General features: G+C 40.3%; 1 protein-coding gene across 1 annotated transcript; it reads left to right on the top strand.

Moving 5' to 3' along the window:
* Positions 1 to 1,337: 1,337 nt before the first annotated feature.
* Positions 1,338 to 27,019, top strand: LOC137278435 (acetylcholine receptor subunit beta-like 1). The gene is made up of 6 exons (XM_067810762.1): positions 1,338 to 1,542; positions 18,601 to 18,734; positions 21,985 to 22,029; positions 22,928 to 23,037; positions 23,728 to 24,700; positions 25,366 to 27,019. Exons 1-6 carry the CDS (start codon positions 1,455 to 1,457, stop codon positions 25,528 to 25,530), a joined length of 1,515 nt encoding a protein of 504 aa, XP_067666863.1. The 5' UTR covers positions 1,338 to 1,454; the 3' UTR covers positions 25,531 to 27,019.
* Positions 27,020 to 27,834: the final 815 nt, after the last annotated feature.

The following is a 27,834-nucleotide window of genomic DNA, read 5'->3' as shown; positions in this document are numbered from 1 at the left end:
ATCTTGAAATCAACAACATGCCATTAATCTGACGTTGACACGGCGGGTAGTTTTATTTGTGGATTGCATTAGGTGTGTTACATCCTGTCAATGTCAGGAATTTCACGCTATGCTAGTCCTCCCTGGAATTACCTCCCGTAGCCCAATGACTAGCTTTTGCTGTATTCAGAGTTCACTGACAAGGCACTCACAGCTGTAGGAGAGTCATTCAGGAAGCATTCCCCCATGGGCCTCAGAGGTAGTATAATGGCACTCGAGTTGGACGGCACTCCCTTGCACACAAATATGCAGGCGTGGATGATTAAAGTTACAATGTTTCATATCACGTTTGGAGATTGTTGCGGATATTTTTTTAAAAAAAAACTGACTTCCTCTTTTTCATGAATGTTGTATTGTTGTTACTCTCTGCATCCATTTTGAAGGATACCTCATATAACAGAAATAAAAGATTTGCATCATACACACAAAAAATCATTTTTTAACAAAACGGCATGTCATCAACCATCTAAGGGTTCAGGTTTAGAGCAACGTGCAAAGGGTTAACACCAAGAAACCTAATCATGGTTAATTTTGGGATATGAACCCAAGAGGGAGGTAGGTATTAGTAGATACAGCGTTCACTCGGGTTTCTATTGCCCTCTCTTTCTCTCTCTCTCTCTCTCTCTCTCTCTCTCTCTCTCTCTCTCTCTCTCTCTCTCTCTCGCAGTAAAAAAATAATTAGGATAATAATGATAATAATCCAGCTCCACACCCTATTTCACTCTCATCGGCTATACAATATGTCTGTCATACAGATCTTGAAGCAAATACATTCATGAAAGCCCACGCAAGGCTAGGAAATGTGTCTAGATTTCCACTGAAACTGAAAAGAGTCACAGGGCTCCCTTTCATTGTATTGTGTCTTTATTTACTATGAATATTTTTGTTCTCTCTCTCTCTCTCTGTCTCTCTCTGTCTCTGTGTGTGTGTTTCTGTGTGTGTGTGTTTGTGTTTGTGTGTGTGTTTGTGTGTGTGTGTGATGCATGTTTAAGACTATCTCTCAATTCGGAGAGACTGTGGCAACACAGCGCCCACGTGGCTAACTCCTCCAGCCTCCGCGAGATCCTGTTTACTCTGGCCGCCGGCTGTTTCCTCTGCCACCTCTCGCCATTCCCCCACAACTGAATCAGCTGTACACACACACGAAACATACGTTGAAAAAGGACGCTAAAACAATATTCAATAGATACACATATCCCACTGTCTCATTGCCAGAACCAAACACTTTCCGTCCGATTAACTGACTTTGATATTCCAAAGCACGTGCTGCCATGGGAACTATAAACTTTACAGGAAGTACCTTGACGCATGCGTACTGAGTGTCTTGACACACCGAACAACAACCGACCTTAAAACCTGTAGTAATAGGTTATGTTGACTCGGAGTGAGAGTTGGAGTTGGAGAGATCATGCACTATGCAGGTCGGGAGTTCGGGATTACTATTAACTGCGGTGACGCTGGTCAGTGTTTTAGTTGAAGCCAGAGAACAGCACGAAGAGCGAGGTAAGACAGACTTAGTAATGCCACCCTTGAAGCGCCATCTCTTCCCAACTTCCATTGATTCAAGCCCTCACAATAATCACCGCTCTCCCTCACACACTCATCCCCTTGACGCTCAGCATCTCGCAGCGTCCGTATCTTCAACCATTTTCATTCCCTCATCACCAAAACACTGCCGAACTGACCCTAGAAGTGTTCGCCGTTGTGGGCTTGATCGGAGGGGGCTTTAGCTTCCAGTCGCCATGTATTTTGTGTCATGTGTTTACGGATATTCCTGTGGAATTTATGTTGACTGGACTGAATTTGACTATGATCGTCGGCAAAATGTAAACGCGGGAATGTTTAATGTCACATGTGAACAAATGTTGAAGACACGGCCGTTCATTATATTAGCATGCTGTAAGTTGATCAATAGCCAGCCCATGGGTTCAATCAATCCCACCATTAGGATAAAGTTTCACGTTGATGGGAAGGCTATTATTTCCAATGACTAGAACGATAGACTTTCATACGGCACACACCGGTAAGACCACAGCTCATACTCATCTTCACAGCCACAGCCTAATAACATATTCGTCACAAAGAAACATGCAATAAAGCAACGTGTGAGCTGTATTCACTACCAGTGATATATGACAGACATGTTGTGCTAGTCTCTCAATACCAAGGCATTGAGAAAACCACACCGTCTAAGCTGCGAGACTCTCAACTCTAGTATTGACCCATGATGGTTGCTACACAAAGTCTTTACTACAATCGTCCCATCACTCCACTAGATTGAGGGCTTTTGAATATACAGCGTACGAGGAAGAAATCGTTAGCATATCTGAGTTTATCATCAATCCGAGATACTTGTTGAACCCTGTACTGCATGGCTGTCACTATGGTACGCATATATACAAGATGTGGAGTCAAGATGTGTATGTTGATAGGATATATATTCGGCTGTGTATGTGTCTAATTTGAATGCCTGTGCAGTCAGTCAATGGATGGAAGTAATATCATAACACGTCACTCGATAACTCACTGTTTCATTTATACTGGCAATAATTAATCGTTTCGATGTTATGAACAGTCACATACATTCCTGTATGCATACCGATTTTGTAGTGGGTCAGAATTTATCTGTATAACCATTTTAACATCTAAAACACACAGATAACAAATACAAATGATCTTTGTATTGACACCGATACCGAATTAATATTATTAGCAATTATTAGAATGATAACACCTTATATGCATTCGTATGACAGTAACCATCATGAATACAGGAGAAAAGCAACCATCATATGAGAAAGCATAATTTCTTTTTCATTCGTTGAAAACCTGAGTCAATATGACCTGCACAGTGATGTTTGAGTACCCACGCATTAAGCATTATTCCTGAAAGTCACAAGGATCCAGACATACAAAGGAAACATTTTCATGCCATCTTGTCAGTTGCTTATTCCAACACGTCCTAGGACCATTCGTGTGTGCGTCAATGAAAGTGGTAATGATAGCACATGCAGATCAATACTTGTAGCCGCGACATGGGCAGTGCGACAAGCAGGACTTCAACACAGGAGACAGCCGTGGATTAGTCAGATGGGCATCACACATTCAATCATCATATTAGCGTCATCATCAGCTGCCTGGTTATCGTATATTGGTTTCCTTGTGAATCAGCTGTGTTATGTGTTGCCCTTATCACTGATGATCCCAAATGAGGCGTATATTTGCACAGTCGATTCCTTAACGTTAGCCAATCAATGAATTGTACATGAGCTTATTTAATATTTGGCTATTTGAGCATTTCTCACATATTCGCGAGTATATTTAACATGCTGACATCGGAATATAAAACTTGGGTCTTTGTTCTAGTGCTTCCTCATGTGTGTTGGTTTATATTTATCATTCATTGACCACTTTCACGTCAAATGTGCAGTTTATGTCATAATGTAGGCTGTTTTCGTGGATTATATCTAATTCTGGGAGACGTATTGCCAGTATTAGATATGTCACCATCATTCACAATGTATAGAGTGGACCCTACATCAATACCTGTGTAACACGTATATGTGGATTGAAACCTTCTGCAAAATACCTAATGATAATAAACCGAAACAGATGATTATCATGTTGTCCAAACCGCAGTCGGGGGAAGTTGAGTTTTATTGTAGCTGTATTAACCACAACTTCATCTGGAGAATTCCTCGCGTTGGAAGAAGAGATGTATCTATTTCACTGTGTTAGTATTGTCATTCTAAAGGCTGTATACTGTAGGGCCGTGCATATGGCGGATGTGAAAGATCTGATCCATAAGGAACAGCTGTTGGATAACGGAAGCCATCTGTGGTAGTTCTCGAGATACATATACAACGGTGTGTTGTTGTTTTGAAACAGATTATTACATAGTTTGACATTTGAGAACACAGGGCGTCGTGCCTGATTAATTAATCTTAGTTTAACTTACCCCACCCAGTAGTTCATTTGGTGTTCATATACAACTGACTTTGCGAATCAGAAATGTGAGACTAAAGTTCACCATAATGAATCAGTGTCACAACAAATTTCTTGCGTCCTCATCAGTAGATGCCACTGATGGGTGGCACCGCAAACACTATTTACATTTTTGTTTTCACATATTACTTATCAGTTCTGTGTATCTGTGGCATAAATTATAGTGAATGGATCAATGATTCCGTGGTTGTTGGCATCGTTGGCAGTTAGTCTCATATTAATGTGTAAATTGTTGAAACAGTTAGTCTGGTTAGTCTGGTGTTTATGTGTACATTGAGGAAACAGTAATCTGGCTATTGTTGTGTTTGCAGTGTGTATTGTGGAACTGTCAGTGGTTTTAGTTTCAAATTCATGTGGATGTTTTTTAACTGGCAATCTGGTTAGTGTGGTGTTCATGTGTATATTGTTGAACCAGCAGTATTGTTTGTCAGGTGTTCATGTGTATATTGATGAACCAGCTATCTGGTTAGTCTGGTGTTCATGTGTATATTGTTGAACCAGCAATCAGGTTAGTCTGGTGTTCATGTGTATATTGAAGAATTCAGCGAGCTGGTGAGTATGATGCTCGCAGTGTATTTTGTTGAACCAGCACTTTTACAACAATAGCCACTTTTTGTGTTCAAATGTATGTTATTGACCCCGCAATTTGGTTAGTCTCACGTTTATTGTGTAGTGCTCACGTTGTCTATTCTGACTGTTAAAGTTCACCTGAGATATAGTACCTGCATAACCTCACCATCACAACTCGGATCAGTACTATGGTACCAAAGGAAATAATGAAACTATCCACAGTAGCAAAGTAACATTTTATATCATCTACTGTCCCCGTTCCATTTGCAACTCATGACAAGTTTTGTCAAGTAAGATATCACCTTTTCTTCTCAACCTCATGACATTGTTATGTCATGTATGATATCAACCGTCCTTTCTCCAACTCAATACACTACACTGCCATGTTGGATGTCAGCTGTTCTGGCTCCAACTGATGGCAGTGTACTGTCATATAGGATGTCAACTGTTCTTTCTAATGACAGTATTTGATGTAAGTGATATCAATAAGTGAATACACAATCGTATCTATACAGTTGATGAAACGACAGAAGCATATCACTTAACACTAAAACATCGAAACTGTTGCGACACAAATTTGGTGAATCGTTCCGGATTGATAAAAGTACTTTTATGGACAGGATTTAGCTTTTCAAGATAAGCCCTTGTAGATATTTTGGAATGTCCCGGTAAGACTGAATTAGATCGCAGCCCTTACATCCGAAGTACGTGTTACTTCTTACGTCGAAGTAACTTCGACAGGAAAAGAAGAAATGATGAGAATCTTCGTTCTGATAGCCACAAGAGCAAATAGGATTATCAAAGATAAATCTGTCTAATTTGTGGGCATTAAGCCACTACAGTCAAACCTTTGACGGAAGTGAATAATCTGATAAAACCTAGATCCAAGTGTAAGATCGAAAAACAGAAACAAGCTTTTCATAATTTTTTATTCTTTTCTTAAAAAATGACCAAAGTTTATCCTGTACATGCATAGAGGAGTAAAGTCCAAAGTTTTATCGTGGTAGAATATACGATTTGTTGTTTTGCACTTGATACTTTTGCAACTTTTCAAAGTTTCTCTGAGGTCAGGGGCGATGGTGTAGCCTAGTGGTTAAAGCGTTCGGTCCTAAAACCCGGGTTTAATCCCCCACGTGGGTACCACTGTGTGAAGTCCATTTCTGGTGTAACCACACCGTGATACTGCCGGAGTATTGCCAATTGTGCCATGAAACCAAACTCACTCAGTCTCTAAGGTCGTATCCGCTGGCTTCAGAGGCACAAGGTGGTGTAAGATCATAACAGTTAGGTGAAAGAGTATTGATCGTTTTAAGAAAGACATGAATTTGTGGATGCATCTTCTTTCACTTGCCTTAGTTTCTTTCTGTTGTTGTGACTGTACCCCCAAAATCACCGTGTATGGTTCGTAGCGAGCTTGGGTGTTGGATGTCACCCGAACCGTCTCCAGCTTCAGAGAGTAAAGTGGAATGTTGGATACCCACTATTCCCGGACTATCAGACTTGTCCCGGACATGGATACCCTCACAGATATATTGGCCCCTGCATCAGTGACACACTGTCACCTTGAGTGATGACTACTGAATTACTCTGACGGGCTGAAAGTAGTATGTGAGAATATCCCAGTATTGGCACCTTGAGGAATGATCACTGAAACATACTGACGGTCTGAAAGTAGCATGACAGAATATCCCAGTATTATTGTCACCTTGAGTAATGATCACTGAATCACTCTGACGGTCTGAAAGTAGCATGACAGCATATCCCAGTATTGTCACCTTGAGTAATGGTCACTGAATCACTCTGACGGTCTGAAAGTAGCATGACAGCATATCCCAGTATTGTTACCTTGAGGATTGATCACTGAACTACTCTGATAGGCTGAAAGTAGCATGACAGCATATCCCAGTATTGTCACCTTGAGTAATGATCACTGAATCACTCTGACGGTCTGAAAGTAGCATGACAGCATATCCCAGTATTGTCACCTTGAGGATTGATTACTGAACTACTCTGACAGGCTGAAAGTAGCATGACAGCGTATCACAGTATTGTCACCTTAAGTAATGACCACTGAACTACTCTGAGAGAAAGATTTCAAATAGCATGAAAGCATATCCCAGTATTGCCACACTTTGGTGTCAGCCTTGGTCAACAGGTGTATGGGTCTGTGAGTACTGATGTAGCAGGAATAGATGCAGCGCGCTTGTAATGCAAGAAGTGCATCATATGACTTGGTATCAGGGAATGATTTCATTACAACATAAAACACACGTGAAATGTTAGAAATATTATAACCTATGATGACAGAACGGCATATTCATATGAACCTTTTGTTAGGGTTTGGTGCAGGATACTGCAGTACATTTCCTTTTTGTAACTTGTAGTCAATTTGTCAGTCTTCATATTCCTTGTGTGTTGGTGTCTCAGCCACCAGGCCACATGTTTCTGTTGGACATCTTGGGACCAACGACATGGTGTGTCTCATGCTTACAGGGATCTGACCAGTCTCATGTCAAGGCATAATTGGGCCAGAGACTATTTTGGCCCCATCTCGGTATATAATATGCTGATACCAGCAATGTGGTATGTCGGTACATTAAGACAGCAGACAGGATGGCAAAGTACCAATATACAGGCCTCATTGATCAAACGTTTTGGGCTATTGGGCCAACATTTCGTGGTGCACACGGACGTCAAAGCAGAATGTGAATATGCATGTGTACTTGTGAGATATATGTGTGTTATATTAAGGCAGCTGGTTTACAGTCAGTGTCAAATTTAAATATATTTTTCGAAGTTTGAAAGCAAAACGCTACCGTCGTTTTTGCACAGATGAAAATGCATGTGGACACAGTCAGCTTAAAAACAGAATGCACAAGACTCCCTGCCCATTGAGAAGATAGCCCACAAATGCATATGGGAAGCACATGTGATAACATGAACGTGGTGGGGAAACATTATCAATTACAGACATGTTTAGAGATACATCAAAGCCCAACGCCACAGACAGGCTTGGGGCTCGAGCTTTTTAGCTGTGGGGAGGAGGAGAGAGGGGACAAGAAAATATCTATTCCTGACCATTGCTATGAAACGTTGAAATCAATGCTATATCATTCGTTGGGTGTGTCCAAATCCGCGCAAATGAAGTTTCAACTATTTTTTCCATAAATACCTGTTTTATACGCATATGTGATATTTGTTTATATGGTATTTATGCGCATATCATATTACAACTAAAAGACTTTTTTAACATGGACAGGTGGTTTATTAATACGAACGCCAAGATATACAAGACTATAACATATCCTAGGTCTTTGTCGAAGATAGGGAAAGAATGGATTAAGGTTTGTATTTGGCACTCTATGGGTTGATTTCATACATGCCAACGTATACAATGTTTATTACAAGGACACATACTCAGTTCATGTATTTGATTGAATGGTTATGAGCTCTACAGGAGTTCATTTACCGCGTTAAGAAAGACACCGGGACAACGCTTTTCACTTCTGGGAACCACGGGTGGATTAAGTACTAGCAGGGAACACCCATGCATATCAAACTGGATTCATAAAGTGATTAAAGTGTGGTATAAATGACACTACGTTCATGTCAGGAGACTTTTATTGAATGACCTTGTTGGCCATTGTACCCGATGACATATATTGATGCTTGAACATATGACACCAATCTGGAGCGAGATTTTATTTGATGGCCTTGTTTGTCGTCTTAGTTTAACGCTATGAATAGATTGTCTCGCCAATATCCATGATTTGTCTGTCTGTGAATACAGTTTACTATAATTTCGATTGAATATTGGTGACCGTTGTACACGACTCCGATATAAAGAATGTGTCTTGTTATATGCTGTTCAAGTGATGTGCATATTTTCCTTTACTGTTCGTGGTGGATGCGTATTGAGAATAGAGAAACATTAATCTCTAATCATTAGTCTTTGATGGTTTGTTTCAACACCTTTATTGGATGGTATTGATGGAACACTGGTCTCTGAAATGAATATATTTTACAGAAAAAAATCATAGTAAAAGAAAAGATAAAATATATGCGAAAGGAGCCCTGAGACTTTCTTCCTCAAGCTGTGTAAATCTAGGCTTGCCACTTTTTCTAGGCTTGCCTGGGCTTCCTTGGACATATTTGCTTCAGGGCCTGTATGACAGACTAGAGGAAAACTTTCGGCCTGCATTCGCTGCTTCCGGGTTGTGACGTCATAACATGGAATGATTTATGAGCACTGGTTATAACTTGGCAGAAACGTCTCTCTCTCTTCGTCGTGCTTTTCACTTAGCCTTGACTGTACACCCAGGACCTCCAGCGAACGTACATGAGAGATGGAGACCCACGCGAAGCAATAGAAAAGCGTTGCCCAAGAACAGACTTATTTCAGCAAATATTAGCTATGTGTCGACAGAAAAAGTTTCTATGGCCTTGAACAGCCTCGTTAAGCATGTGCTCTGAAACGGTCTTATCGGTTTCCTGTGTTTGACTCTCTCTAATGAAGCACATTTGTTTGATGTATTCTCCTGAAGCACTTTTGTTTATTGCATTTATTGAAGCACTGTTAATTGTTTTGTATTCCACTGTAGTTATATTCTTTATTGTATGCTACAAAGAATTAGTGGTTATTGTATTCTTTTGAAGCATCATCTGTTTTGTTGTACCCTATTATTCTGTTCTACTAACACACTGGTGTGTGAAATATGATTTGTATCTGTTGACTACATTCTACTGAAACACTAGCGTTTATTCTGTTGTACTAACTCACTGGTGTATGAAGTGTGATTTGTAGCTGTTGACTACATTCTACTAAACCACTAGCGCTTATTCTGTTCTACTAACTCACTGGTGTGTGAAATATGAGTGAGTGAGTTTAGTTTTACGCCGCTCTACTAACTCACTGGTGTGTGAAGTATGATTTGTATCTGTTGACTGCATTCTACTGAAACGTAAATATTCATTGCATTCGACTGAATCACTATTACTCATTGCATTTTACTGAAACACTAGTTTTTGTTGTATTCGGAAACACTAGTTTTTAATGTGTTCCATTAAAAGACTAGTGCATATTGTATTCTGCTCAAACAATTATGTTATTGTATTCAGCAGGAACACTAGTGTGTATTTGGTCTACTACAAAAACTACTGTATATTGTATTCTGATGAGACACCTGTGTTCATTCTGTTCTGATGAAACACCCGTGTTCATTGTATTCTGATGAAACACTAGTGTTTATTGCATCCTAAGGAAACACTATTGTATATTGTATTCCACATTTCATTCACAGTTCATTATGGTCTGCAGAATCACATATGCTTCATATCTTCTAGGGAAACGTTAGTGTTCATCATGGTCTACTGAAACACTGGTGTACATTGAGTTGTAGAGGAGCACGCTTGTTACATGATGTCCACGAGAAATACAAATGATCGTGACTGGTATAAGTACAAACCGTACTTCCATACCATGCCTCCAGCACCACTGAAGGGCTGTACAGAAATGATCTCTAACAATAGTGATTACCATGTCCAGTATTCATATAAGCCACATATCTACAGAGATTCCCTTTACCAACATGTTCAGGTTCAGATCTTGAGTATCTTATAGCTGTCTCACACTGCTGAGTCTGTATGTGATTTTGAGACAGCGGTTATATATTTCTAAAAACAATCAAGCATGCATTTTCAGCTCTTCTCATCAGACAATTTAGCCATCAACGAAAGTCGTCAAGTTTCAGTACAAAAGGGACTCGCATTACCATAAACAACCATAATAGTACTTCTGAAGATTTCATGGGAATATCAAATGGTCAAAATAGAAGAGAAAAATCAGTTTTTGTAGCCGCAGAAGCGTCACCCTGACGTCCCAATAAATGTACAGGCTTCATCAAAGGCCATGTATCTTTGATCAACACATCATATCATCGTAAACGTTGAGCCAGAGTTGACATTAAACTAGAAGCAATAAAACCCAACTTTTATATCAAAATAGAGTAATCCAGCTATAAAGGGGGAGGATCTGCGTTTAGTAGCCGTAGGAACTGAGTGTGTCTGGTGTAGCGTGCACTCAGTAATGGACAGCAATGAATGTGTAATTATGAAGAGACGGCATCTGTTGTTTGCACCGCCAGTTGTGTGAGCGAGTTTCCTTTTACGCCGCATTGAGCAATTTTCCAGTAATATCAAGGATGGTCTTCACACGTCGTTTGGGAATCGAACCAAGGTCTTCAGCGTAACTATTAGGCTTCCCCTCCGCCCCTACACTTCGCTTTGAGATAAATTTTGGGTTACTGGGCAGACGTCCAGTAACCCAAATAGGGGAAGCGATAAATCTCTGGTTACCTGATAGACGTCCAGTAACCAAAATAGGCGAAACGATATTTTTTTGGTTCCTGGGTAGACGTCCAATAGGGGAAACAAGAAATAAGTTCGACTGATATTAATAGTTTGGAAAGTGTCGGATGTTATTGAATTGTTAGTCTTCCTTTGTCGTACCCTGATAACACATTCTATGTTGGGTCATACATCAAAAGTGAGAGAATGAGTTGGAGTTTTTGCCACTTTTTGAAATATTCCAGCAACATCACGGCGCAGGATACCAGAAATTGGTTTCACACAGCGTACCCATTTGGGGAATCGAACCCGTGCCTTCGGCATGACGAGCGAACGCTTTAATTAACCATGCTGGGTGTGATGACGTGTTGATGTCTGTCTGTTTCACAATGATCAAAATTATCTTGGAGGGTAGTCCAACATATAACATACAGTATGTCGTCACAGCGTGTTAAGAGTTCAGTACTTGAAGCCGCGTATCGGCTCCAGAGCTAATAATGAAACTCTGAATCGGCCATTATGTTCACCACCTGTTGAATCCGCTAATATACATTCTTAAACTAAGGGGTCTAATTACAAGCACTGACCATTTCGAAGTTGAAGGGGTCTTCGAAAATACTCGGTCTTATACCAATCTCTACATGATGATAAAATAAGGAATACGCCTCTATCAAGCTTTTTGGTTCGAGAGAACTGTACATTCTACTCAAGGAAATTCGACACAGTTGTGCTTGACTTTATGTGCTTGACCAGTAGATAACGATCACGGACAGAGAGTACGATGCTCGAAGACTCTGCATTTCATATAGAAATGTATATACATCTTTCACTTTTTTGTTAGTCCCCAAGAGATAGCTTTCGTTTCGCCATTCATCTTCATTGGTAACTGTAAACACTTATTGATCTGCTGTGTGATTGGTTCGCCGCACTTAGCAATATCTACGCGATGGAGCATCGATCTGCGCAATTGGGATACGATGACATGAGTCAACCAAGGCAGTGCGTCTGACCACCCGATCTCGTTAGTCGCCTCTTATGACAAGCATGGGTTGATGAAAACCTGGATTGTCACGGGTTTCTTGTATGTGAGGAGATCCAAACATATACTATGTTTCATAAGACGTGATTCAGTCATATTCACATGACAAGTTCACATCCTAGTGAGTCTTGCCGTATTTGAGGAGATTCATTCTTATTCATAAGACGCACATAAGTACACACCCGAGTGATGTGGTATGTGTATGTGGAGAGATTCAGTTATTAAGTTCGTGATATCCTCTCATATTCTACACGGCAGGTATACCGACTACCCATGCTGTATGTGAGATCCTCTCAAATTCTATGAAAGAAGCCTAGGTAGTTATCTAATATGTGAGGAGATACTCTCATATTCTTTAAGCGAAGATCCGGTAATTATCTTATGTGTGAGGAGATACTCTCATATTCTGTAAGCGAAGATCCGGTAATTATCTTATGTGTGAGGAGATACTCTCACATTCTGTAAGCGAAGATCCGGTAATTATCTTATGTGTGAACAGATACGAATACCCGGTAGCTGACCTCTTTGTGCGTGAGCAAATCCTCTCATACTAGATACATGAAGACCCGGTTATTATTTTCTATGTGAACAGATCGTCTCATATTATATATAGGAAGACCAGGTAATTAACTTGTTTGTCAGCAGATTGCTCATATTTACCGTGACATGTAGTGAATGTCGTGAGTGTTTGTGAGGAGACCCATTAATAATCACTTCACAAACAGACCTGCCTCTGATATCGTACTGCGGGCTGTCAAGTCATATCCCGAACGACAACTAGATTCCAACACGATACGATCTTGTGTAACCCTACATTCTGGCATGTTCTGCTGATAAATTGACCCGAAGTGATATCATGTGATGTTGCACAAGATAACCAAAACACACTGATCGCTCCCGTACTTGCAGCTCGCCCGTGAAGATATTGATCGTAATCATGTCCCAGTTTAAGAGTCGATGTGGGTTGATTCAACAGGTGGTGAGCATAATGGCCGTTTCGGAGTTTCAGTACTCTCTCTAGGGCAACGACGAGGGTTAGAATGCTTTTGATAAGTAACAACAATATTTCCTCACCCGAGGGGCTCCAGATAAACACTGCGATTTTATATGTTACAGTTCCAAGGAAATGTCAAAATAGTTTTGAGCAGTACAGATAAAATTATCATTCTCGTGTGTTGTTCAAGTATCAAAAATCAATTAAAACGAAGATATTACTGAATGACCTACGTGGAAATCCTAATCAACACAACTGTTCATCATGCTACCTTATTTATTGGTTGATGTTTAATAAATGAAATGAATGTCACCATGAAAAATAAACGTCAGCTGCTAACTTCAGAAACATGGTATTATTAGCCAATGCATCTTTTCACAACTGTTTACTCTTTCCCATTATGCATAAATAGCACAAACAGTATACCAATCCAACGCATATCATTTCATTTCAACGGTATGCCATCTGTTTTCATATTCAGTTAAACTCGTAATGACCTCCTTGAAGATCTTATCTTAACAGCAAACATACGGAATAATAGTCAATGTTTCCAAATATTCCGGTCGAGTATTCCTTTCTGACACCGATATCTTTTTGTTATCCCTTTTAAAGAAATATCAATACAGTTAATTAAAGATTTTGTCAATACTGAGCAGGTTTTGCTTTTGAATGCTATGGGATTTCATTATCCAGTACCGAGCAGGAGCGATCAGAATTCCGTTTCTAGGCAACCGCGCGTGCTGAAGGCGCGAGGGCACATCGTCTTTTTACCCTTTGAACCACCTACGAGAATTTCATCCTCATGAGACTGATTCCACAACGTTATCCTCGATTTCCTGAACCATCGCAGCCAGCCTTCTGATGGGAGTATCTGGAAAGAGAATATTATTCCAATTAAAGAGGGTGTACCTTGCCACGTGTGTCATAGCCCGTCCAAAATCAGGACACTGAATGTGTGCCAGAGCTTCCTCCTGGCAGAGTTCCATGCTCATCTGAAGCAAAAGAACAAAAGACTCATTAACTATAGTGCCTGGTGGAAGGAAGCCTGTGAGAGGATGACTGCAGAGACTTTTGCTATAAGCATACTTTACCAGCCAACCAAAAACACAACAAGCGTCTCCGCGACCTAGATAGGCCATTCCACGCTGATTCTGTAAACACAGAGCCTATTCAGTCCTAATAGTCTGTCTCACAGTCCTAGTCTGTCTCACAGACCTAGTCTGTCTCACAGTCCTAGTCTGTCTCACAGTCCGGAATCTCTCATCTCCCTGGGGCTCCTTTTCAATTTATAGGGGTTAAATTATATATATTCGGAGAGTAAGCATTAGTCTAGAACAGTCCATGAACTACATTATTTCCCCTACAGCCTAGCCCTCCCTGCAATGCTAAAGTCCTATATGAAGCAAGTGTAGACTTCCTGAGGTTATCCCAGTTCACTGGAATTCCTTCGCAGTTTAAATGAGTTTATATGTTGCTATCAAAATTATATGAATGCAGGGACTAAAGACTAAAAGTCCTGTCTAGCTTGTGCCAATTCAGACGGAATGGGGCATAGGTATTAAAAACTTATTACTTGCAGGTTGCATGTCTATTATGTGACGAGAATGTATGGGTATATCTTTTAGATAAGTATCTTACACAGTAAGTGATGCAACACGAAAGTGTAGATTTTTCCAGTGAGATTTCATCAAATTACCCATTGAATAGTATGGGAATATTAACTAGATTAGTGTATACGTTTTCACATCAGCAAACATATACATGTAACATGATAGGGAATAGTATGTAGATAGACTAATGAGTCATCTTCATCAACAGAAGCTGCTGAAACGGACCAAGACACCCCCTGTACCCAAAGCCAAAGCATATGGGCTATCTATTTTCATTAATAATCAAGTGACTCCCTTTGATTGGAGCTCATTGCAAGAACAATATTACTTAGGTAATGTAGTTATTACCTGTATTGCAAATGTTTGCGCAGCGATGAAGCCAGGAGCAATTGTGCCAGCATGAAGAACAGGCGTCGAAGTTGTTGATACCGCGTACCACTGGCATAGTTAACACAGTGTGGGCCATGAACCGAGCTACATTTACACTTGGATGATCACTGTGTTTCACGCAGTGGTTTGTTTGGTACGGGAACAGTGGGTTATGTGCGGAATGAAATTAGGAATATTCCTTTCATTTTCCAGTGAGTGGTGGGATTTATTGGATCCTCTCGGTCGACGAGGATAACAATTCAACTTTCAGTCTAGTGTGCGTGCTGTGTTGTATCTCACATTCCTCTTTGGTTTGGTATGTCGGAGGTTTGCTTGTATTACAGTCTTTATCATTCATCTGGAGATAAGATATGATATGTGTGTATTGAATATTATATACTACCCATCAAAAGTGTAGACTCACTTGTGTGTATGTAGCTATAGCCACTTACTTCAGTCAACTGTTCTAAACTAGATTTTGCAAAATACTCTATGCTGTCTTGAGGTACTGTTTACACACGAAGCGATGAATTGTGATACAAATTCGTACTTATGTCAAGACTATTGTGATGAGTTCACGAAATGTTGAAACACAGTGAAAATTGTCGAATTCTTAATAAATCTTTACACCGAAACGGAAGCTGTACATATACAACACATTTTCACATGCTTTTCCTACATGGTGTATATGGTACAAACATCCAAAACATATTCAGGTCGAATCTGGGAACCCTCCAATAGGGCACCCAGACACGTAAAACTATTTATGGATATTTTGCATTACCATATCTGTAATTCATAATGCAGACATCGATGATGGTGGGGGTATATGCTGACCTTGTATATGAAATATGAATAAAACGGCTTTGCAACGGACCGTAAATCCAAAACAACCAAATAGTGAAAGCAAATGATACAGATGGGCCCATCTGTATCTAATTACACTTGCATGTTTGTTGGACAGTCGCTTTCTCTTGACGAGAATGTCATTTTGTCATGGTCTTTCTTTCACGCCATAATGTTATGTGTTACATAACAATATATATATAAGGTCAAAAGTAAGCGAGAGAGGTGCCGTTTGCAATACTCCAACAGGGGACACCAGAAATTGGCTTTACACACTGTACACATAACCTGTGTCTTCGGCATGAAGAACGAACGCTTTAACCACTGGATGTAAGTTCAAAAGACCGAACCCTTGATTGCAGGTCTCATCTTACAAAACTGACTAAAAGTATGATGTGTTGGGAATACATAGTGTCAGTGTATGAAATTAATCGAAGAGACACCAGGGCTTGTAAGAAAAATGTTACCATCTTTAAATGGATTTAACCAGACCAGACAATCCAAAAGAAATTACTCAGATGTATGGAACAATCTGTAATTTTCACCAACCCATCGAGCTGGCTAACTGTAAATTTAGACTCTCCGTAAGAAATCTAACCCATCTCGTGGGGATCGGACGGGCCTTATTTTATACACTGACAATGTTTCTTTTTCTGGAATTTTAAGATCCTCTGTGGTGTACATTTAACAGTGTCTCAATACAAATGTGTTATGCCATCTGCGACACGTGTTCATTCATTCATCCACTCATACTTTCATTTATTCATTCATTTCACAGCACATCTCCCGTTTGTCAACACCATTTATACCATGCATTAGGTGTTTACAAAGCATAAATACGAACAAAATCCCCCCTGCATGTATTCTTAATCGCAGTATATTTTTCTGTAGAGTGAAAATTTTATAAATATCAGACATAAAAAAGAACATCCAGGAAAACGTTAAACAGTGCATCTGAGAGACATATGAACATGACGTGATACCTTCAACACACGTGAACCCAGAGCTGGCATTTGTAAGCGGCTGTAAAGTAGAAGCTGCAAAATTATCTGAGGTTTTCAGACGTTTGGGGAAATAATATTATGATTCCTTTGCAATGAATTTTGCGGTATAGAAGCAAACGAGACCACTTTTCACATCCTTCAAAAATCTGTGCCATTGTGTGACTTCGACGTTATCTTAAGAACGTGTTTATGAATCATTGTCCCGCAGAGATTATAGGAAGCGATCGCGAAATGTTGAACGTATTCTGCCCTCTCGATGGTACAACCGTAAACTCAAGTTCGTATGACAACTGCCCATCTGTCCTACACTTCGTTACAATAGAACGTTTGGAAAGCAAGATGTGTTATAACCTTTAATAAAAAAACCTTCAGAGTACGAGTCATACATGACAGTCGTTAATAAATGCCGGGTGCTACGAGTAGGACATGACTTGCTTTCCCTTTTCGCGAACACCTGGTGTCGTCACTGATCAGTGATCCTGTCATACGATTTTCCTCTTTTCACCAACGGAATCACGTCTGGTTATTCTTTTACACATTCGATTTCAACCTAGAATGAAATCTTAACGTAGAGGGTATGGTTGATTGTACAGCAAAATTTCGTAGATGTAAACACCAAAGGCTGGATGTGCATGGATATTACTGGACATGAAGGGAATGTTGACTTTTGTCATTTTGCCACGCGCCACATGAGGCGACCTCTCCTTTATTTCCTACTTCAGGTGGGTAAATCATTGTAGGGGAATTAGCTGTTCGATGATTTGATCATCGATCTACCTTAAGTTCATAAGGTACACATATTTATGTTTATCCCTGTCAAAGAAACAGATCGACAGAAGTTGAATAAACACGGGACTTTTGGGAGATTGCTGTTTATTGTCTCAACGTTTTACCAAAACGTTCGTATCATTATTATAATGAAGAAGTGTAGCATTTTACTGTTTTTCTCTCAGTAACCTTTAGAGTTGTGTTCAGTGCTTATTGTGCTAAACTTCTGAAGACATATCTCAGTATATCAGCTTACACCTCATGGATCTCAGAACGAAGCTTTTCATGTCGGATGTTGGTGTAGTGTCAAGAGTGTCAAAATCGAAGTCAGTCCTTTGTATTTCGGAAAATCCACTTGATGTTAATTCCTATTGTTTCAAATACGTTCTGGGAATGAACGTGCTTTCTCCATAGTATTTAAGGTGGTTAATCTAGATTTGGTGGCGCACTTGCCGGGCCAGCATTATATCTCTCGTTGTGCGGGTTTTATGGGGCTTTCGGAATTCGGTACAAAAAAGGATTGGACATGTCAAACCAAAAATAGTACTGACAAAAGATTTTGGTCGCTTTCATCCCCACATATCAGATCAAACATGTGGCGTTCTTCAATATGTCACTTTGGCCTTTTTCTTTGATCAAACGATTTATGTTGGGATGTTTACATATGCCGGTTATGCAAATTAAGGCTGTTGGAACAACTACAAACATTTCGAGTGGGGAAGCCAAACTTTGCATAACAGCTGGCTGAGACAGAAGGTTTTTCCCATCCAGAGTCCGCTTTACAGTTTGTGCATTCTGCCAGTGACATGTCGCACTGACTGAACCTATTCTGACTGGCATTCAACAGATTCCTGTTCTGTTTTGGCCCTTTTCAAATGAATGGCTGGTAATAAAAATAGAAGTATATATAAACCTTAGAACACAGATAACGTCGTTATGTTATTATTATGTTGTTGATGATGATGATGATGATGATGATGATGATGATGATGATGATGATGATTGTTTCAGCGGCGGACCAAGACCGCTTGGTGTACGACCTTTTCTCGAAGAACGGGTACAATCCACTCATCAGACCAGTAAATGAAGTTAACGATTCCCTCCATATAGACTTCAGTTTACAGCTAAGCCAGATTATAAGCCTGGTAAGTATAGCATACACTTTCTACAGTCATTCCATGTATTTTGTTTGATATTACCCTTGAACGGTATTTGCTGTAGAAGGTATTCACAGCCTCATGGAAGTAAAGTCGTATCAGCTGATTAATGGATCAAACCGACGCAAATATTTGATAGCATTATAAAGGTTTAATTTCACGCCTCGTCCCTTAAAAAAAACTTTAAAAGCATCTTGTAAAGATTACATGTGATACGAAAAGCAAATTGTTACCTCTCTTGGGACTACCGTAATACCATCTGCCTTCCAAGCCTAATAATCTGACGCTGAATCTAACTGATGGTTCAAATCGGGATGAAGACCGGCTTTATATTTTCATAGATGTCTAATTGACTCTGCATTGACGTCACATGACTTCCTCCCCATCGCAGATCCATTGAATTCATTCCGAGACATGTACTGACAATGTCCATTATGGGAACGCCTGTCATTTGCTCGGAATAACATCCAAGTCTATATCCCCTTCGAGTTTGCTCAAGTGGAGCCTGTATGTCATCTGCTGTTCCACATAATTACTTAATCGTCTTAGTTAATAAATCTGGCAAGTCAACCATTACGGGTATTTTATTGACATCGATTGTTGACCACTACTTAATCCTTCAAAAATTATTAATGATTGTCGTAATGCATCCATTAGACAACTGCAGTATTATTATGACGTCTGGTGCTAAAGGTATGAGCCAGGATTTCTCTGGTCCTTCTAAATCAAACCGAAGCAGGTAAATATGAAACTGAAGATCGAATTTAATGAGAAACGGATTATCAGGAGCCTCAAGCGGACATTTTCAGAATTAGCTAATGATTTATCGTTACTTTGTTGTGTGTGACACATAATTGTAAAATATTATTTTTACAGACTATAGGTTTGGTTTGTATTGTCTTTGTTTAACAGGAATTCTCTCAGCTGTAGCCTTATATTTCGACAGCAATATTCTGTTGACACTCCAACACTTGTGTTTGAAAATGTTATTTCTTTTCATTTTCGATTCTCTGTCAGTGTATTACTTAAGAGTAAATGTCAACATTTCAGCCCATGTTTTCATGGCAGTTACTAAGATATCATGCCGTTAATGAAAACACTGCAAAGAAATGATGACATAACACAGGGCTTTTTGGTCATCATCTCGTAAGGATGTGTCCCACACTAAGGCCCTTTATTCACTGAAGCAAATAGAAAATCTTTTATATGGCTTTGACGATGAAGACTGCACATTTGCATTATGTTTGCCTCGCGGACGTTTACCCGTTGATCTTTGAGAGGCCCCAGCATAGTCTTTTCAAATATAAGAGACAACCTTTTTTGTAGAAGAAAAATTGTAATACCATAGTCGTCACATTGCCCCAGGTAAATATGACGTCAATTTAGTGGTTATAACATGTGATTGCGTAGTGCAAATAAAATGAAGTGTTAGCCATTGCTGTCTAAATATTTGACAGCAAACAACAAAACATGATTATGACATTTTATTGGCTTTTTCTTGTTTACAGTGGAGAGGAAAAAAGTTCAACTTGTAGTTTTGTAAATATTGGTTTGTCAACAAAATCTATTCAAATTATCAGGAGAATGTCTAGAAAAAGCAGAAGGAAAAATTTACAGAAGTCACTAGTATCTCATCTTGGATTGAACGTGTCATTCATTTACGTCCTCTGATATGCTTCAAGCTTTAGGATATGTCAGTTACAAGAAGACAAATTCCAAATTAAAGTTGCTTTGAGTGGATGAAGAAGGATAGGATTAACTTGGTTATTATTGGGCGTGCTGCCACCACCGTTACTTGTCTATATTATTGGGCGTGCTGCCACCACCGTTACTTGTCTATATTCACAGACGAGGCTACACTGAAAAAAAAACACTCGATTTAAGTACATCTCGATAAAGAAACCACACATTTAAGGGTTTAACCGCAGGGTCACAGAGCCTCCTTGTATGCTAACTGAATATTACAAGGTACCTTCCAGTTGTATACCCGTGACAGTCCGGTTTAGAATTGATTCTCTGTAACCCACGCTTGTCGTAAAAGGTGACTAACGGGATCAAGTGGCCAGGGTCGCTGACTTGGATGACACATTTCCATTATTTACAGATCGCCGCCATATAGCTGAAATATTCCTGTGTGCGGAGTAAAAATAAACTCACTCCAAATATATACCGTTCCACGTCGCATTCACAGTCAAGGTACATGATGGCGGTATGCTCATCAAACCTCGACCAGACAACCCAGTAATTGACAACATGCACATCGATTTACGTATGTGTGTGATGGTGACATTTGACAATAACAGTTGCGAGTGAGGCCACCTTTTGCATTGATGCAGCCCTGGCAATTTCGCCTGGTTGAGTCCATTAAACGTCGCTAAAGTCCTGCTGAAGATCAATCCATACCCGAAGAAGAATCTGGTTCATCAAGCGTTATTAGAGGATTCGAATTACTTCGTAAACGTCTCTCCAGGCTTGTTCAGTGGTGGGCAAAATCAGGGGGATCTTGAGGGTCAGGGGAACACATTTGTTTAGTTCTGATTAAGATACTGCTATACAACACGAGCAGCGTGTGGTCTGGCGTTATCTTGTTGAAACGTCGTTCCAGGGCCTGCCGTCCTGTTCACGTTCCACTCAATCACCATCACCTGTTACCCCAACACAAATCATAACGATCCCACTTCCAAAACCATTCCTCCCCGGAACACATGGCTTGATGTAACCTTCACGTGTGGGCCTGTAGACACGTGTCCTAGCACTGGCTCGTGAAGAAGGAAACGTGACTCATAGGTGACCAGTACTCTTCTCCACTCACGTGATACCCATGGCCAATAATGTCTGATGAGTCTGTTAGTAGTTCTGACCTCTTAGAGTGAACTTTGTTGACCATTTTCCCAGAATATGTCATTTTTTTGCAGTTTCTATACAATTCAAACAACTGCTTGTTTGCGTTTATTGGAGCATTAAACACGGTCGTGTGCTTGTCTGAGTACTTTCTGAACGTAAGACCACGAATCATTTAAGACACTGAGTAAGATCAGTTTTAGTGGAAATACTGTAAGTACATTTCCTGATATGAGAGCACAATGCCGGATGTCTTGGACTTTCAGTTTCACAGAATATTCAGAAGAAGATTCTTGAGAAAAAAGTCTCAGGAAACACTAGCTCTTTCACAGTTTAATTAATCCAGATAATACAATAAGTAATAGTATATGCGGGGTTTCCTTTACTTATCTTTCAGGATGAAAAGAACCAGGTGATGAAGACGAATGTGTGGCTGCAAATGGTAAGGATCTCCAAGATCTGTTCTACCACATCTGTCAAAAAGTTCAGGACCGTCTTGGTTATCAGTAGTCAACAATAAAAGTTCCAGGATGTTATATACAGATATAGAACAGCATATAGATATAGAACAGTATGATGATTCTAGATCTGTAAATATGCGTTAGAGTAAAATCCGCAGCGGAAGTATAGTTACCTGTTCTCTTTCGTTATATATTCTGTTTATAATTCTTGACAGTGGTTTAAATTTAATGTAGTCCAGACTGCAAAAGAAATGATCAAACCATGCTAATTAACGCTTGGTGATATTTCATCCAGTTTGAAGAACTTGTGATTATTTTGTACGTCCATTGGTTCAACAATGATTCATTCAGGACAGAACACTACTTATCACGAATGTCCGATGGGACATTGCCGCAAATGGGCTAATAGATAGACTTTCGTTACCCTACCCGTCACTCGGCATTAAGGGATACAACAAACATTGGTCTGTTCGGAGTGGGGATGTGCAAGGACCACATAACACTTACACCCACCTCGCACGCACGCACGCACGCACGCACGCACTCACGCATACTCACGCATACCCACTTAATCTGTCACCCAAACATACATTCGCTCACTCTCTCGCGCGCGCATTCACACACACGCTCTCTCTCTCTCTCTCTCTCTCTCTCTCTCTCTCTCTCGCTCTCTCTCTCTCATGGCAAACCTTGTCCATAAAGAGAATTCCTTATTCATTCGCATAGCATTCCTCGATGTCTTCACAAACAAACCAAACTGCAAGAACCCATGGAATCCATGTCACATGCATATCGCATAACCTATGTGTGATGTCAAAGAAACTAGTCGGTGTATTATAATATAAACCATGACGAGTGATATTTGCTACTCTGTTTAAGTACTGGAACGACACGCAGCTGTTCTGGAACACAGCCGAGTACGGGAACATCGACTCCATTCGGATCCGACCGGAGTCGGTGTGGACACCAGATATCGTGCTATTTAATAAGTGAGTATCACATGATTCAACGCCCCCTTAATACCCGGGATGAAATCATTTCACTCAATAGTGATATACATACAAAGCTATTAACAAACAAAAAGATACCATCGACCTTTTAGAAATATTTCCGTTGTACAAACGTTATGAAAATATTAACCGCCTCGTCATTGACACTGGAATGTAACCCTTTATTTACCTAACAAATGACTCCATTTAGATATCGATAGCAGTATGTTTTAGATATAATAATTATTATTCGTGAATCAGAACGAATCACCAATGGAGAATCATAGTTTCTAAGTACTTATGTTATCAGACCCTTAGTTTAGCTATGGTTGCGATTGATCGCCACCAAAATGAAGGTTTTCTCGGGCTCTCTCTGCTACTGAATGTGCATACTTCACATTTTATCGATACAAACAGTTTTTAGAGAAATAAGTTATAAGTTTCGTAACACAAAAAGTGTTTCCCTTCGATCAAAGACTGAAAATGCATATTCAACATGGCTTGGCTTTTCATATGTCATTTTATGTCATTTTTGTGGAATGAAAACAAACAATGAACCGGACTCTATTTGAGCTTGTCAAATTATAAGTTGACTTTTAATAGCCTATTCTACAGTATGGATTTGTTTATGGTTCCATACAGTTCAAAGTGAAACATTGACCTATATATATGATTGTTTCATCCATACAGCGCCGACGGTAACTACGAAGTAACCTACAAGTCCAACTGTGTCATCTACTCCACTGGAGAAGTCAACTGGATCCCCCCTGCTATTTACCAGAGTTCTTGCACAATTGACGTAGCCTATTTTCCCTTCGATCAGCAGGAATGTGAGATGAAATTCGGTTCCTGGACATTCCAGGGAAACCAGCTGTCTTTTGGGTTCAAGGGTGGACGAACAAAGCTGGATCTGACAGATTATCTGAAGAGCGGTACCTGGGATTTGATCGATTGTCCGGGAACCATTGTGAATGAAACAAATGGACGTGAAATACGCAAATTGATTGTTTTCAAATTCATTCTAAGGAGGAAGACCTTGTTCTACACTGTGAACCTCATCATCCCGTGTGTTCTCATCAGCTTTGTCAGCGTCTGTGTGTTCGCATTGCCAGCAGATGCCGGAGAAAAAATCACTCTGTGTATATCCATCTTGCTGGCGTTGGTCGTGTTTTTGTTGCTAGTTTCAAAGATCCTCCCTCCATCCTTGAGGATACCTTTGATAGCCAAATATTTACTATTTACGTTTATCATGAATATTATAGCCATCTTGTCGACTGTTGTTATAATAAATAGAAATTACAGGACCCCTCGTACTCATCAGATGCCAGATTGGGTGCGAAAGATATTTCTTTACTATATTCCAAAGATTTTACTCATGGAAAGACCGGATCATGAAGAACGGTGGAAGAAGAAAGAGCTTACACCGCCACCGTCGTATCAGAATACACCAGAAACAAGGCGGGTACCTCTGAATATGACCTCAGACCTACTAGAACTAACGGAGATCCACCACCCTCACTGCAAATTGAATCCTCCGCTGGACCGCGGCAATGGCATTGATGACGGGGAAGAAGCTTTCCGGATGACCCCGGACCTCTACAAGGCAACAGAAGCAGTGAGATTCATCTACAAGCACTTGAAAACAGAGGAAGACTATGAAACAGTAAGGACAGATTATGCGTTAAAGACCCATGAAAACCTTGATTAGGATTAGTCTTTAGCCGCAGATGATTGTCATAAGAGGCGACCTATCTGATGGGATGGTTCAAACATGTCCCTATTGATGCGCATGCCGTTGATTAATCACTTGATTGTTTGGTTCAGACTCAGTTATTTACAGACTGCGCCGTAAAGCCGGAATATTGATGAGTGTGGCGTTAAACAACAAACAAGCAAGGTTTTATGCTAACACACTTATTTCGTAACGTTCATTGTTGACAAGATATAGTTTCTGTCATATGTCATATTTCCAATTTCCACTTCCGATACTACTGGCAAACAATGATAAGTTGGACCGGTGCTGAGGACGCGTTTACGAAAGGTAGTCGGTGCACGGCAATAAGCAAACCCATTTGGTTTGTGAAAGAGAGAGCAGATGTAGGCTAGTGCACATGCAGTGCATGACGACGAAACTGGTTAAGCCACGCGCTCCATCCATCGCACTACACTTGATCGCGGACAACTTGGGGCCCCTTCGCTAGCATTGGCAAGCGCCTGTGGACGGGTCTCGTATATGCTGATTGTGTCAACTGTGTCAGCTCGGTGCTCAACTTATCCTTGTTTGCCAGTAAGTTCCAAATCTTAATATCTTAATGTTTGTGTCAACAGGTTCTCGGTGACTGGAAATACGTCGCACGGGTTCTGGATCGGATGATGCTGCTCATTTTCCTCTTCGTCACGTTCGGTGGAACAGTGGGAATCCTTGTCAACGCACCACATATTCTCGAATATGTAGACCAAGATAAAATTTTGGACGGTTTGAAAGGAAATTGACGTCATTTTACGTGAACGCTGGCACCACCCTTAGGTTGCTAAGAGACCAACAACAGGGTGTTTTCACATGAGAATTGTCTGGTCACGTGACACAGAGTCACAGCCCCTCTTGATCACGTTGGAAACCCTTTCAAGGACGTGCAAGCCTGTGACAGGTATGACGTCACAATGACGTCATAAATGAAGGTTGGACGATCGTGCAGTAAGGCAAATAGTGTTTGAGGCCTAACACGAAGGTTCTCCGGGGGCCTCCAAGGGTGAAGTGTGTATGTTGTCTTATGCAACGGATGTCGACTTGTTCTTCATCCAACCCTTGACCTTTCTATGTTTTCATAAACATGAATGGCGGGTCACTGTTTGAAGCGAAATGGGTATTATATAATCCCGTCTCCTAGTTTTCCCCGTCGTATTTCTGTGTACACACAATGGTGGTCGAGGAATAATCATCATGAATGCAAATGGTCTTAATTCTCAAAATGGATTCTCACGAGTGTTTTTGTTTTCAATACGTTGTTTACTTTGTAGATGATATTTATTTCATGTGATAGATGGTACAATTTTCTGACAATGTCAGCAGGTTTGACATTGTGATTGGGCTAGCGTAGATTTACCAGTGAAGATGTTTGATACATAATTATTGTTATGCTATTCACAATAGTCTACGCCAGTAAACGGTGGGTGAATATTTTCGGGTTATTGTTGACCAACACATGAAAGCATGTTCAAGATGCTTTTAAATGTGAACGTTACACGTTTGGTCATTTTATTGGAGTTGAGTATTTGACAAGTAATAAATACACATTAACGCTTGTTAAATTAAGATCTGTTAGACATACATTTTATTCAGGCGTGTTTTGGTGAAGTGTTGTGGACTGATATTTCATATATCCATATTCCAGTGTTAATGTCTGGGTATAATAGAATATTATACAACCGATCTGCACTAGTTATGGCGTGAACAGAAATTCATCTTACAGGATTTGGAAACAGTCAACCGATGTGCAACTAAGCAGAACTTATGTCGGGTTCGAATTTTGTAGCGAATGTATAGGGAGGGACGCATATATTTTACTATTGTGTTACTGCATACCAGTGTGTTTATAAAGCGAGATCATGATACCTTTATTTCTAAAACACTGAGACATGTAAATCAGAGTCGACAGTAAAATGTGAAATGAATGTAGGCAAAAGGCACTAAAAATGGTTGTAAATTACTCTGAAGCAATAATTCATTTGCACGCGAGTTTCTATTTTGTTTGGTGCAAATATTGCCATTTGCGCGGGTATCTGTTCACACTATTGCCCTATGTTACTTATATCCTATTGTGTTTCACTGTTGACTTACCTTTCGTTAGCTCACTTGGTCAGCAGGTGGGAGTCTGTCTTTGGTGGCGGTCTCAGACATTTTATCTGATAATCTCTAGTTGACGTCCCGAATGTTGTGTGTCGAAACCTGGGTTGGCTTTATATTAAAACCATTTTTAGAAGCTGAATGTGTCTGCTTTTCATTGACGATGGGCGGAGTGGCTTTACTCATCTCGTTTTTCATGACAAGGACATTACTGTGTTTTGCATGCTCTGTGATGTAACTCAGGTGCTGCATTCTCTAGAACTACATCGTATTACTCCTGCTTGAGACCTGTGATGATCCTAGATAGAACTGGTCTTCGGCAACTCGGCGACAAATGGGACAGGGTGGTAAGGCTCGCTTACTTTATCGACACATGTCATCATAGCCCAATTGCATAGGTCGATGTTCATGCTGTTGATCACTGGACTGTCAGTCTGTTGTACCGGTGTTGGAGATTTCGGTCCACATCATTACACATCATCATCAAGTTTGTTGTACCGGTTTAGGAGATGTCAGCCCACATTATCACTCTCCACCACCAAATCTGTTGTGCCGGTATTGGAGATGGTGGCCCATATCATTACAGACTGCCACTGAGTTTGTTGTACCGGCATTGGCGATTGCAGAAGATTGTTCCGATGTTGGAGATGACGACCGACATTATTACCCTCTACCACCAAGTCTGTTGGACTGGTATTGGAGATTGTGGTCCATATCATTACATTCCACCACCAAGTCCATTGTACCGGTCTTGGAGATGGTATCCCACATCATTAAACACCTCCAACAAGCCTGCTGTACCGGTATTGGAGATGGCGGTCCACATCATTACACACTGTGGCTAAGTTTGTTGTACCGGTATTGTAGATGTCAGCCTACATTATCACTCTCCACCACCAAATCTGTTCTGCAGGTATAGGTGATGACGGCTCTTATCATTACACTCCGTACTG

The sequence above is a fragment of the Haliotis asinina genome, chromosome 3, assembly GCF_037392515.1.
Source record: "Haliotis asinina isolate JCU_RB_2024 chromosome 3, JCU_Hal_asi_v2, whole genome shotgun sequence".
Classification (NCBI taxonomy): Eukaryota; Metazoa; Mollusca; class Gastropoda; order Lepetellida; family Haliotidae; genus Haliotis; species Haliotis asinina.
Note: the sequence above shows the minus strand (reverse complement) of the source record. Positions and strands in the feature narration are given on the sequence as shown.